We start from the raw sequence: 13,238 nt of genomic DNA on the forward strand, positions 1-13,238 counted from the left end.
AGCTGAAAATAGTAGTGAGTTGTTTCTAAAGGTTTGAATTTCCAAAAAGTCTGTGCAGGGTGGCGGCAAGCGTTGCACAGATGATGAGGATGTTGAATGTGAGGTGCTTTGGCTGGGACAGCAGCCCAAGGACTTTTATACAGCAGGTTTTTGGTGACTGCTAAAGCAATGGGATATGATTGATGTTGATGGAGATTATGTCGAAAAATGAAAACTGTTTTCAAGTCAGTATCTCACTTAGTATTTTTTTTAATAAACATTTGTGACCTACTTACTGACTTACCTATGTACATTTGTGGATACTTTTTTACACAAACTAAAATTACATCATTTCCACACATATAGCATTCAAATTAGGGTTAAGATGATACCAGTACCAGTGGCCATATTCTATTTTATTCTACTGTAATACAACAAATTACTAGAGTTTCACTTTAAAATGTTCAAGAATTACATTGGAATATTGTAATAGCCATCACTTAATCACAAAATCCACTTTTTCCACCCAACAGTGGTACCAAATAAATGAAAACTTTTAATTTTACGTGAATTCCAGGACAATTAGAATTTGCAGAAGTGTAGTGTGACATTTTTGAGGATCTCTAAAATTAAACTATTAACGAACTAAAAATCCATGTATTGTAATTCACAGGTGGTTGCACACTATTTTACGAAGTTGGACGTTAGGCTATACATGGTAATGATGCTTCTTCCTATGATCTTCTTGAACTGGCTGAAGAACCTCAAGTACCTGACTCCGGTGTCGTTGTTTGCTTCTGTTTTGACTGTTGTTGGACTGGGAATCACCTTCCACTACATGCTCCAAGATTTGCCTCCCACGTCAACACGATCAGCATTTGGGTCATGGAAGCAGCTTCCCTTGTATTTTGGAACTGCCATATATGCCTTCGAAGGCATTGGAGTGGTAAGCTATTTGTTATATTGTTGTCTTAAATATTGTTTTTAAAGAACAACAGTCGACCTCCGTTCCAGAGTGGTTAGCACAGCATGCTATAACACCAGCGGTCCCAGGTTTGAATCCCGACCTCGGCATGGATGTTCTTTGTGGGTGTCCCTTCATCAGTTTCATCATATCATCACTCATCCTCATCTTTGTGATTAGCCAAAAGTGGCAGAAATGCGAAGTACAGTCAAATATAAAGATCAGCAAACTTGTGGATATTCTTTCCTAATAGTAGTTTTAATATAGTTTCATTCAAAACTTGAACATAGCTGTTTTGTATCTTCAGCTGATTTGTTTTATTTTACTTCATTTACTAATTATAAAGATGAAAATGAATGGTGCTAAGATGAAATGCATGAATGAAGTAACATGCACAAACACATGTGGACAGCGTACAACATAGTGTCATAGAGAATTTTACTGGCTGTGGGTCCCGATGCCAGACACTTGTTGGTTTACAAAATGCAGTCCAAGGTGTATTATGTGGAAGTGATGTTGACATTTGGGTGTCTTCAGAAAGTGTCACCGTTTACAGTCCCAGGTATCTTCTGCTGTTCCATTTGACTGAAATGAGCTGGAATGTTTCAAGATAGCATATGAAAAACTGATTTAACCTATATTGTGCGCATACGACATCCTTTAATTATTTGGTCTAGGAATTAATTTGTGCGCCTGAACAAGAGATGGCGTAACGAGCGTATCATCCCACAGTTCCGTGTATCCACACATGTGTTGAAAACTCCTGTCAGCGTGCATCATTCGTAGTATAAGGCAGTTGATTGACATGTCAACAACAGCATTTTGTAGTCAACTTAACATGGTGCAGTTCGTGCCAGATAAAATGTTTTTGCAGGGTGTTCTGCTTCATTACTTTAACATGCAGAAAAGTGCTACCGAAAGTCATCGTATTTTGGTGGAAGTGTATGGTGACCATGCGCTAGCTGAGCGAACGTGTCAGAAGTGGTTTGCATGGTTTAGAAGTGGTGATTTCGGCCTGGAAGACCAAGAGCGACCTGGACAGCCAAAAAAAATGTGAAGACGAAGAATTGAGAGCATTGCTCGATCAGGATTCATGTCAAACGCAGGAAGAACTTGCAGAAGCATTAGGCGTTGATCAAACAACAGTTTCCAAACGCCTCAAAGCCATGGGAATGATTCAAAAGATGTCACATTGGGTTCCACATGAATTGAAAGACAGAGACGTTGATAGACAAAAAACCATTTGCGAATTGCTGCTTCAAAGACAGAAAAGAAAGGGGTTTTTGCATCGCATTTTTACTGGTGATGAGAAGTGGATACATTACGAGCACCCAAAACGAAAAAAGGCCTGTGTGAAGCCAGGTGAACCAGGTCCATCACAACCGAAACGAGATATTCACTGTGCAAAGGTTATGCTGTGCATATGGTGGGATATGAAAGGTGTGGTGTACTATGAGCTGCTGCAACCGGGTGAAACTATTAATGGAGAACGTTATTGACGACAATTAATGCGTTTGAAGCAAGCTGTGGCCAGGAAACGACCAGAATGGGAGAACAGACATGATAAACTTATTTTTCAACATGATAACGCTCGCCCACATGTCGCAAAACCGGTCAAAACCTATTTAGAAAATGTCGGATGGGAAGTTTTACCCCACCCGCCGTATTCACCAGACGTTGCTCCTTTGGACTACTACTTGTTCGATTGCATGAATAACGATTTGTTTGGACAGCGGTTCACTTCTTCAGAAGATATCGAAAAATGGGTCTCTGACTGGATTGCTTCAAAGGTTGAGGACTTCTTTCGCCACGGAATCCGTAACTTGCCTGACGGATGGGCGAAAGTGGTGGCTCGTGATGGACAATATTTTTCTTAAGGTATTTATGTAGTTTGTGTTAGAACTACAGCTTCAATGTGTGCGTAACAACCGCACGAATTAATTCCTAGACCAAATAGAAAGATTGAGATGAAATTTATAGAACTACATACAAACAGATTCAAAGTGGATTTGAGTGAAATTCATCAGTGTTTAAATATGGTGGAAATGTAAACAAACTTTGGAATGTTTGAAAGCATTGGTCTAATTACTGAATCTTTTCCAGATCCATTGTATCAGTAGATAGTCTCTAATTTAGTGGAAAAGTCGACTATTTTGTTATTATTTTCATGAATGTTTAATTCATGTACTCTGGTTTTGTAAAGTACATATCATATTTTTTTCCTGTGGTAAAATATATCCAGTAAGTTCGTTAATGGCCTTTTATATTCCTCACAGAACATTCGCAGTTTTATCAGTAGAATATTGGTATTAGTAAATTTTATATCTGCCAGCATCCGAGGTGGAGTGGTTAGTGTTTGAATCTCGGGCTGGGCATGGGTGTTCTTTGTGAGCATCCCTTCATCATATCATCACTCATCCTCATCCTCGTGATTAGCCAAAAGTGGCAGAAAAGTGAAGTAAAATAAAACATATCAATCATTTTATATCTGTACTTCATTGGTATCTTGGGAGCCACAAGGTCTAGTCAGTTGGCTGCCTGACTACCACGTGGAAACACACATTTGATTCCCAGGGTGGGGGATCTAAGGTCAGAATTTTTCCGATCTTATTCTTATAAGGCATCTCTGGAGTACACAAAGCCTCAAATAAATGGGTACCTGGGAAGTAAAAGTGGCGGGACTGTGGTGCTGATCATATCACCTCCAAGAAATAGCTGAGATCGAGAATGTGTGGGGCCTTTTTGCCACATATCTCTATATGTATTTTTATGATTGATTGATTGATTGAATTGAATTGTTTTATTTTATTTTGCTTTTTGTGCCACTTTTGGCTAATTTGCGATGAGGATGAGTTATGATATGATGAAATTGATGAATGGACACTCACAAACATCCATGTCCAGGTCAGGATTCGAACCTGGAACCCCTGGCATCGTAGCACGATGTGCTAACCACTCTGCCATGGGGGTCGGCATGTATTTTTATGGCATGGTGCAAGGTGCACAGGGAACTTTACCTCATTGTATCTGTTAACTTCCCTAATAAATTTATTTTTTAAAGCATTCCAGTTTTCTTGAAAATTCTCATAAAGTGGTCTTGTACATGCAAAGCTGTAGTTAGAAAGAAATAAGTTTTATTTTAATTAGCTTATCAGTTGCATATGAGGTGTATCGAGCCAGATTATTTTCTATCTGCAATAAATTGGGAAGCAAAACAATAGAGCCTTGAGAAGAAAGGATATTCTAACTATTTTGTCATATCATATAATTTCTTGTTTTCACAACATGCAGTTCCTTTTGCTTATAACAATATGTATAATTCCTCTTGCAGATTTTGCCTTTGGAAAACAACATGAAGACTCCTCAAGACTTTGGTGGCTGGACGGGTGTTCTGAACACTGGGATGGTGATGGTTACATGCTTGTACACTTCAGTTGGATTCTTCGGGTATCTGAAGTACGGAGATGCCATTGAAGGAAGCGTTACTTTGAATTTGCCACCCAATGACATGTGAGTAAAGAAGTGTGAATTGCATTATCAGTACACGTTTCTAATCTATAAATAGCGTAAGATTCAATGATGAATATTTTATTTTTAATATTCTACATTCCAAGTTACTCCAGTTTCAGTATTTCAATTTGAGCCGACCTCAATGGTGCAGTGGTTCGCACAGTGTGCTAAGAAGCCAGAGGTCCTGGGTTCGAATCCTGACCTGGTCGTGGATGTTCTTTGTGAGCATCCCTTCACCAGTTTCATCATATCATCACTCATCGTCATCTTCAGATTAGCCAAAAGTGCCAGAAATAGCAATGCTGAATAACGAAGATCAAATCCAATCAAAATCAATTTGAATATACCCCAGAAATCAAAATTTTATTAGTAACAGTTCCAAAGCAATGTGTACAAGTCTTCAAATCATTTGATGTGGCAAGATGAGTATTTATTTATTAAACAGTTATATTATTTAAGGAAAAATTTGTATGTAACACTTTAACAAGTATCTAAATTTCAAATTTACAATCGATGTGTATAATTTTGATTCCAGCCTGGCCCAGTCTGTCCGCGTGATGATGGCTTTGGCAATATTCCTCTCCTATGGTCTCCAGTTCTACGTTCCTGTTGGAATAGTGTCCCCGTTAGTTATAGACAGGCTGGAGAGTGACCGAGCACGGGTTATTGCTGATTATGCTCTTCGCGCAATTCTTGTTGTCTTCACATGTAAGTATACTGTCTTTATGATGTTAAAAAAAATTATTATGTTCCATGTTCCATTAAAAACAGCACAAAACACATAAACAGCATGATACGAGTCACATTAAAAGTTTGTTCGAGCTTTTGACTCCATTTCGGAGTCATCATCAGGAACAACGCTGAACTTACCAACACTGCAAGACCACAGTGACATCTTCCAGCAGAGACAGCAAGTAGCGTCATCAGAACTTCGACCGTGTCTTCTTCGCTGTCTCTCGACCAGCCCTGATGATGATTCCAATATGGAGTTTAGAGCTTGTATAAATTGTAGTGTCTTGTATTGTCCTGCTTTTTGTGTGTTTTTAACAAGTATACTGTGTTTACTTGGGATGTGAGCTTTCAGACGAAAGTGACATGTGACATTTGGGTTTGACACTGAATTGACAAGCTACAAGGACACAGGACCCTGCAGTGTGTAAAAACTCATTCACTGTGCATGCACTACCAACAGACTGAAGTCACATGGTGGCTTTGTTTGTAATCAAAGGGTCCTTGGTTTGATGCCCGGTTGAGTATCCCACTTTGCACTGTAGGTCCAGTCCCTATTAGCCTTTCTGTGCATAAAGTGGACTTAAAAAATATCAAACTCACGACTGAATTCACACAATGCACACTATTAAGAAAATGGTCTGTGACAGGTGGAGCTTACCGTGTCACTGTGGTACAAAAGGCTCAATTGCAAGTGACAAGTATTGGTTGTCACTTCAGTCTTAATAGCTTCCTGAGAAAATAAAAATTGTTTTTTTTCTTTTACATACCTCCCCTCCCCTGCCTCTCCTGGCCTTTAACAATATTCAAAGTGTTAGTTACAGAAAAACTCTTGGATGCCCTCTATTGGCAATATAGACAAACTGTTGGAACCAGGTCATTACAAGAACTTTGAGCATTACTGCCATGTATGGAGAAATAAAGAAACTACTTGTTCTTTGGTATTTCTGAATTTCTTTGAATGTGATGGTGACCTTGTGTGGCAGTGATGTACGTTGAAAGAGGGCAAAAATTAATTTATTGTTATAGTCAGAGGTTCAAATACACTTTGATAACATTTTAGGTAAATGTTATTGTGTAGGAGTGTGACAGATATGCAAAACATTACATTCAGGACTGTTCTCCTGAGCTCGTAATGAATCTGGAACCAGTGGCATGGAAAGAAATTTGTTTTCTTCCTGTTATTGATAGTTATAGTGCAGAAGCCCACTTGAAAGGGTTAACAAGGGTCATTTTATGGAAACCACCATCTTTCCGCAAACATAAAACAAGACAAGTTAGAACTGATACATGGCAAGAAAATATAATAAACTGGGCAATTTAAATATTGCCTGGGGGATAGCAGGCAGGGCATTTAAATCAAAGTTAGAGGGGATAAGTAAGCACAATCATGCTGCTCAGATTCTTGTGTGATGGGGTCCTGATAGTATCAGTCATTATCATGTAGAATTTAATCACTGATACTGGGTGTCTCACCGATGCTGCAGAAATGTGATGTGATGCTTTGCTGAGGCTAAATATTCTGGAAAGTATGCCAAAGCAGTTTTTTTTTTTAATTTTTTAATAATTTTGTAGGAAGGAATGGGTTTTATGATTAATTGATTATCTTGTGTACTTTATCAATATTTTGAAGCAAAAAACTGCCATATTGTTGTGGTATTGTGGAAAACTTAAGACATGAATATTCTCCACCATAAGAGCTCCCTTTTGTTCCCCATCAACAACTTAGTTTTAGAAGAGCTTTAACCCTTTCTTGATGAGCCTTTATGTACTGAGTTGGAAGTTTTTTTGCTGCTTTTCAGAAAAAACATAGAAAATATGTTATTACTGGTAATTATATTATTATTTAACACTTTTTTCTGAAATCAACAACACTTCCTTTCTCAACAGATATAAAATACTGTACATTACATTTTATAAAACTTTTCTCACATTTTTTTTCTGAAATAACCATAAAATAATAATAAAACTTCATATTGTAATCAAAATTGTCACTATCTGCAGAATTCTCGTAAAACATTTCCATAATTTGCACATAAATTATTAATGCTATTCTCAAGAGTATAAAAGAAAGCGCAACATATTTTGACATGACTACAAGATAAATTTGATTGTAGCCTGTCGTTTATTCACAATAAAATGTAAAAGTGAAGGATGGGCTTTGCTCGTTGCCCGTTTTATTGGATAGAAATTGTACAACAAGCTTTGCTTGTCGCTCGTCCAGAACGGCTTAACTCCATCCCCCCCCCCCTTGATAACTTATCACATATAGCAAAGACATAGTAATGCCCAAATGCAGACCTGGTCTACTAACCATAGAAGTCCTGTGCATGTGTCAGTTTTCCATGACCTGAACTTCGTGAGGTTTTTTTTTTTTTGCATTATTTCCAATAATTATTGTTATTACTAATTAAACTAGGCTGATGCAAGCTGTATGAAAATATAATTAAATGTTAATGTTTTGTAAGTTTACACATTTCGTTATTAAGTTTTTTAATTTGTTATTAAGTTATTTAATTTGTTATTAAGTTATTTAACTCAAAAAATATACAGCGTGTGCACAATGAGACTCCAACATTTTGAAAGTCTATAACTTTTTCATTTCAGATTGTACAGCTGTGATTCCGGAAGAAGCAGAAGCTGAAACTCAGAAAGTTTATGTGGTAACATTTTAGTGCACACAATAGCCATAGTGGCGTGGCGCTGCAACAATCGATAGTTTGAAAATGGAGATTCCAAACGAGCGTGCACAGGTTGTGTGGTGGTATGCAGAAACATAATCAGTTATTCAAGTCCAATGAAACTTTCGTCGTGTGTACAATAAGGATCCTCCGACATTCAAGACTATCAAGAAGTGGTGTGATCAGTTTTTGGCGACCGGCAATGTTTTGAAAGGACACAGTGGTGGTAAACCCATGGCATGAAATCAACCGAGGTGCCCATGTACAAGTGCACTGAATTGAATTTTGTGAGTTACACTGAAAACTTGATGAGTTACATTATAATTTTTATGTATAGTAATTATAGTACACCAAACTGATTTTGTTTCTGCATACCACCACACAACCTGTGCACGCTCGTTTGGCATCTCCATGTTCAAACAATCGATTGTTGCAGTGCCACTATGGCTATTGCACGCACTAAAACGTTATCACATAAACTTTTTGAGTTTCTGCTTCTGCTTCTTCCGGAATCACAGCTGTACAATCTGAAATTAAAAAGTTATAGACTTTCAAAATGTTGGAGTCTCATTGTGGACACACTGTATTTACACACTTATTAAATGAACTTACATCATGTAACTTTTTCATTTCACCTCCAGGCATGTTAGCGGTTGCCATTCCGAACCTCGGAGCTTTTATTTCACTGGTTGGATCCATTAGTAGCTCAGCATTGGCCCTTATCTTACCACCATTCCTTGAAATCATCACATTTTGGGATTCCGGACTGGGCAAGTTCAATTGGATTCTGTGGAAGGACATCGGAATAATGCTCTTCGGACTAATTGGATTCGGTTTTGGATCGTACGTCAGTATGGAAAATATAATTTACGGACAATAAAGATAGGCGTAATTGTATGGTGCTTTGCTGCTGTGAAACTAAAGAGAGAGAATAATTATGCTACTAAATATTATCTTTCATGTGTCTGTGATATATATAAGGTGTATCTTCCAAAGGTATCGTTAGTGGTAACAGCACATTGTATAAATATACATAGAGTATATTAGCATGTTATAAAAGAAAAAGTTGTACATAATGTTTTATGTGACATTCATACGGAGTGAGACACTATCTCATTCAATGCATGAGTTATTTTTTTCCTGTTGGAAAAGCATTTTTTTAATGTATATAACGTCTTGGTTACAAAGTGGATGCCATTTTGTTTTGCAGTTCTTCATGTGGCAACAGTTTATATTTTTATTAATATAAATTGATGATTATTGTTTGGGTGGAGGATTTGTGTTCCTTCTACTGGATAATTACTGCCCAACCAGTGAGTATTAGATTGCTTCTAAGTTGTGCATAATTGTGCAAGCTATCGTTACGGAACACTGGTTCATTGCAACACGTGCATTGTACGTGGATTTTTAACTTCGCTCAGTGTGAATGTGCATGTGTCGAATGATCATTATGTTACATAGTGATATCCTTTTCAGTATTGTAAATTTGTGTTATGTCTGTGTGTTATTGAGAACTATTTATAATTGCAACGTTGTAGGTTGCAGTTTATGTCACTTTCGTGTATTTATCTGTGTTTCTGTAACTGTTATGATCACGTCATAAAAAAAAAACTTGAATTCAGGGAGAAAGGGGCACATAGAACGCTTGTTCAAGTTTAGAATTTTCAGTTCGCAACACAAAATGGAATATTTTAAAACAGCATGTTATTCAGATGATAAAGAATATTATGTAATATTAATTGTTAATGATATTTTGTGGATTCAACAGTATAATAGTCTACTTACAGAAAATTAGCTTTTGTTACATTACATAAAAGTAATGTAACATAAGCAGTCCTGTCATTTATGTATCATAAATGTCACAATATAATGTTAACTTACAAGATGCAACTGCACATATGAAAATAATTGAACTGAGCAATACATAGAGATAATATGGAGTAGCAACTCTATAGCCTTGATAAAAAGGATCTTTCCTCTGTTGTTTAGTCTTTATCTCCCATAGCTTTTCAACACTATTGGATATGTGTGTTGAATGATGGGAAGTTTTCTGTACATGTCCATAATTGAGTATTTTGTGTACTCAAGAAAATGAGCATGTTGTGCTTTATTAAACTATTCACGAATGTTGTTTCTGTAATTGTGTTAGAATGTCTTTATAAAAAATGTTCACTATTACTAAATTAAAGAAACTTTGTGCATTAAAGGCAGGCTCCTGCGATGTAACTTGGAACAGTACGAATAGAGAAAGTGTTGAGATCATGTCTCCAATATCACTCTGATGTAATTTTTTGAAAAAAACAATTTTACTTAAACTTGATTCATTTTATTTTTATTTTTTTGTTTTGCTCAAATGCCGAATAGTCTTCCACGTGCATGTAGTTACATCATAAAGAGAAAAGAAAACAATAAACACTTAAATGTTAAAGATTAATACGTTTTAGAATTATTAGCAGTCAGTGTTGACTGTTTTGTTAGTTGATTATGCAGAAGATACTATTTTAGATGAACTTTTTTGTGCAACATGTAGATTGGGTTGTTAGTACATGTTCAGTATATTTTATAAACTAGACTTGTTGAACGTTACAAATTTTAGTATTATGACAAGAAAAAGTCACAATTTATGAAGGTGATAGCTTTTTTATGTATGTAACGATTAAGGTTCACAAAATAACCACAATTACAAAGCAATTGTTAAAAAATTGTAACTGGTTTTAACTTTTATGCTTTTCAAAGCAAGTGCATAATAGAATGTAAATGTAAATAATACATATCAGTTTTTTCAATAAGTGAAATGAATTAATTAGTACTATTTATTTGTGATTGTAAATACAAGTAGATACATATCTCAGTAATCAGTACACGAAATTGCAATGAATTGTCAGAAATTTTGAAAATAATCTGAATAATAACTTAACACTGCAATGCATTATGAAGTTGATAGTTTATAAGGCATATTATGTGAGACATACTGGCGATCTCAACAATTGTTATAAATGTAGATCTGTTATTGCTTCAATTTGTTCACCTTGCAACAGTTTTTAATGCCCCATGCATTGTTTGGCCAAGTATGCATTTATTCTGGAAAAAATATTTATATTAAGACGATGTTGTTCTCGCAGGGTAATTCATGATTGAATCTGATATAAAGACAAAGCAGATGTATTTTTTTTTGTCACATATGCTTTTCTCAACCTTCCATGCATCACATTTGGTTAATGCTGACATTAGTGCATATTCCTAATGTGAATTGTCCAAGATGTTGAAACGGAAGTTTGTAATATAGACACCAATACCGGTAGATTGCTTTCCAGTTCTATTATTTCAGTGTTTTTAAAAGTAATGTATTTTATGTAACATGTTTTTCATGTCAGTGTGAATGCTGTATGTGAATGCGTAGCAATTATGTGCATATTTTGTATTTTTTACAAAGCTAATATGTGTGCAGCTGTTGGTCTGTGACCATATAATAATTGTTATGACATGTTCCAGCCAATCGTAGATAGACTGTAGTTCATTCAGTTAGCATGGTAACAGAAACATCAAAACACGTGTGTGTTATGTAATGCTAGTGCTTTTAATGTAGCACATTGATCAAAATTATTGTTGAAGAAAGTATATATATATAAAAGAAAATTATTGTAATTACACACAAGGAGTGGCGTTCTTGTACTGTCTTCCATGGAAAACAATAATAAAGTTTTATGATAAGCAAGATATAATTTTGCATATTATTATTCCCAATATTAGAATAATTAAGTCAAGGAAGACTTTGATTAGCAGGCCATGTGGTATACATAGGAGAGACGAGAGTTTGTTTAAGTCTACTGTATACTTAAGATAGGCTAATCGGGTCTGGGCTTACAGTTTAAAGTGAGATCTGAACCTCTGTGCAGTGTACCTCTATACCAGGAATCGAACTCAGGATGCCTTGATTACAAGATTACCACTACGTCATCAAGGAGACCTAATGCAAAGCAGAGGCAAAAATCTAGCTTTCACCACATTCTTAAGATTTGAGGTAAAACATGATAAAAGGTAGAGTTCGTTCAAAATGTAGTCAGATAAATCAAAACACAAGTTAGCAGTTGTCAACCAGACATGGAAGAATGAACATCATGATAGCGTAACAGCTACCTTATTCTCTGACTAGTTAACCTGGACAAATGGAGGGAACCGGTTTAACGAAAGTCTTGTTGAAATAACCTAAAAGAACAGTAGAAAGTGGATTAGAACTCCATTTAAAGGGCATAGGCCTAAATACACTATACAGGGTGGGAAATAACCTTTTGCTAGGGGTCCACAGTAAAAAGTAACAGAAGAAATTAAGAAATTATGATAATACCAAATGTTTACTACGACAATTGTGGTTACAAAAACAAAATTAAAAGTTAGTATGTCCACCGTTTGCTTCTCTCACAGCACGAAGACGATCAGGATAGGAGCTCAGAAGATTCGCAAACAGTCCGTATTCCATTCCATGTCACGGAGGACTTCTTCCAGATGTGCAAGGAATGTTGGCCGGGAATAGCGGTCCGGTCCGCGTTCCACTATCATCAAGGACTCAACTGCGTCCTTCAGAATAGCCCCAAAGTGCTCCGCTGCATTCAGGTCCGGTGCTGCACCCGGCCATTCAAAACTGCCGAAGAAGTCAATGCCACTTCGCCGAAGAAGGTCTTGGTTTTAGCATTTGCCTTGAAGCAAGGGGCTTTGTCGTGAACTAACTTTTAATTTTGTTTTTGTAACCACATTTGATGTAGTAAACATTTGGTATTACCATAATTTCTTAATTGTTGTTTCTTTTCCCTGCAGACCCCTAGCAAAAGGTTATTTCCCACCCTGTACAGTACAGAACAAAGTCTGCAGGAAACAGAATTTCATCAGTGGTTGACTGCCTTTTCTTTGGGAAGTTCTCTTATTGACTTCTAGCCACATTTAAAACCTTGAATTCTGCTTTTTTTTTTGGGGGGGGGGGGCTTTTGCCTGTCTGGATTATCGAGGTTTTACTGTACCTTTTAAACCTTTTTTTTAATATCTTTTATCATTTTTTAGCTCGAGAAAGTATGTCATTATGCCTAGAAATATAATTATATTTCTTATTCACCCTTTCTAGGATAAAGTGAAGGCTGGCAATGGCACACTGGACACTTTTTTTTATAGTTGCATAATTTGAAAACTTTTAAGACAGACCTTGGCAGATCTACAGTATATGTGCCATTAGTTCAGCATTTCTCAAAATCTTGCCTTAAGACTACAGGTTTGCAATATTCCAAAATATCAGTATTGGGTAAATACAGAGAACCCACTTCTTCCGCGAAGCTGTTTTTCGTAGTTCTATTAATTTCAGTGGCCACTGCCACGCGAAGCTTCTGCAT

The 13,238-nt window shown here is 36.4% G+C and overlaps 1 protein-coding gene across 7 annotated transcripts in view; it reads left to right on the forward strand.

Moving 5' to 3' along the window:
- Positions 1 to 11,579, forward strand: part of LOC145989758 (proton-coupled amino acid transporter-like protein pathetic) — an 89,644-nt gene extending 78,065 nt beyond the window's left edge. For all 7 annotated transcript variants that reach the window (XM_083125058.1, XM_083125056.1, XM_083125057.1 and 4 more), the window contains 4 exons: positions 653 to 925; positions 4,275 to 4,453; positions 4,989 to 5,161; positions 8,505 to 11,579. In XM_083125058.1, the coding sequence (XP_082981184.1) occupies positions 653 to 925; positions 4,275 to 4,453; positions 4,989 to 5,161; positions 8,505 to 8,743 (864 nt within the window). In that variant the 3' untranslated portion in view covers positions 8,744 to 11,579. The remainder of the gene's footprint in view (positions 1 to 652; positions 926 to 4,274; positions 4,454 to 4,988; positions 5,162 to 8,504) is intronic.
- The last annotated feature ends 1,659 nt before the right edge of the window (positions 11,580 to 13,238 follow it).

The sequence above is a fragment of the Lepisma saccharinum genome, chromosome 7 (assembly GCF_977018435.1).
Source record: "Lepisma saccharinum chromosome 7, izLepSacc3.1, whole genome shotgun sequence".
In the NCBI taxonomy this organism is placed as follows: Eukaryota; Metazoa; Arthropoda; class Insecta; order Zygentoma; family Lepismatidae; genus Lepisma; species Lepisma saccharinum.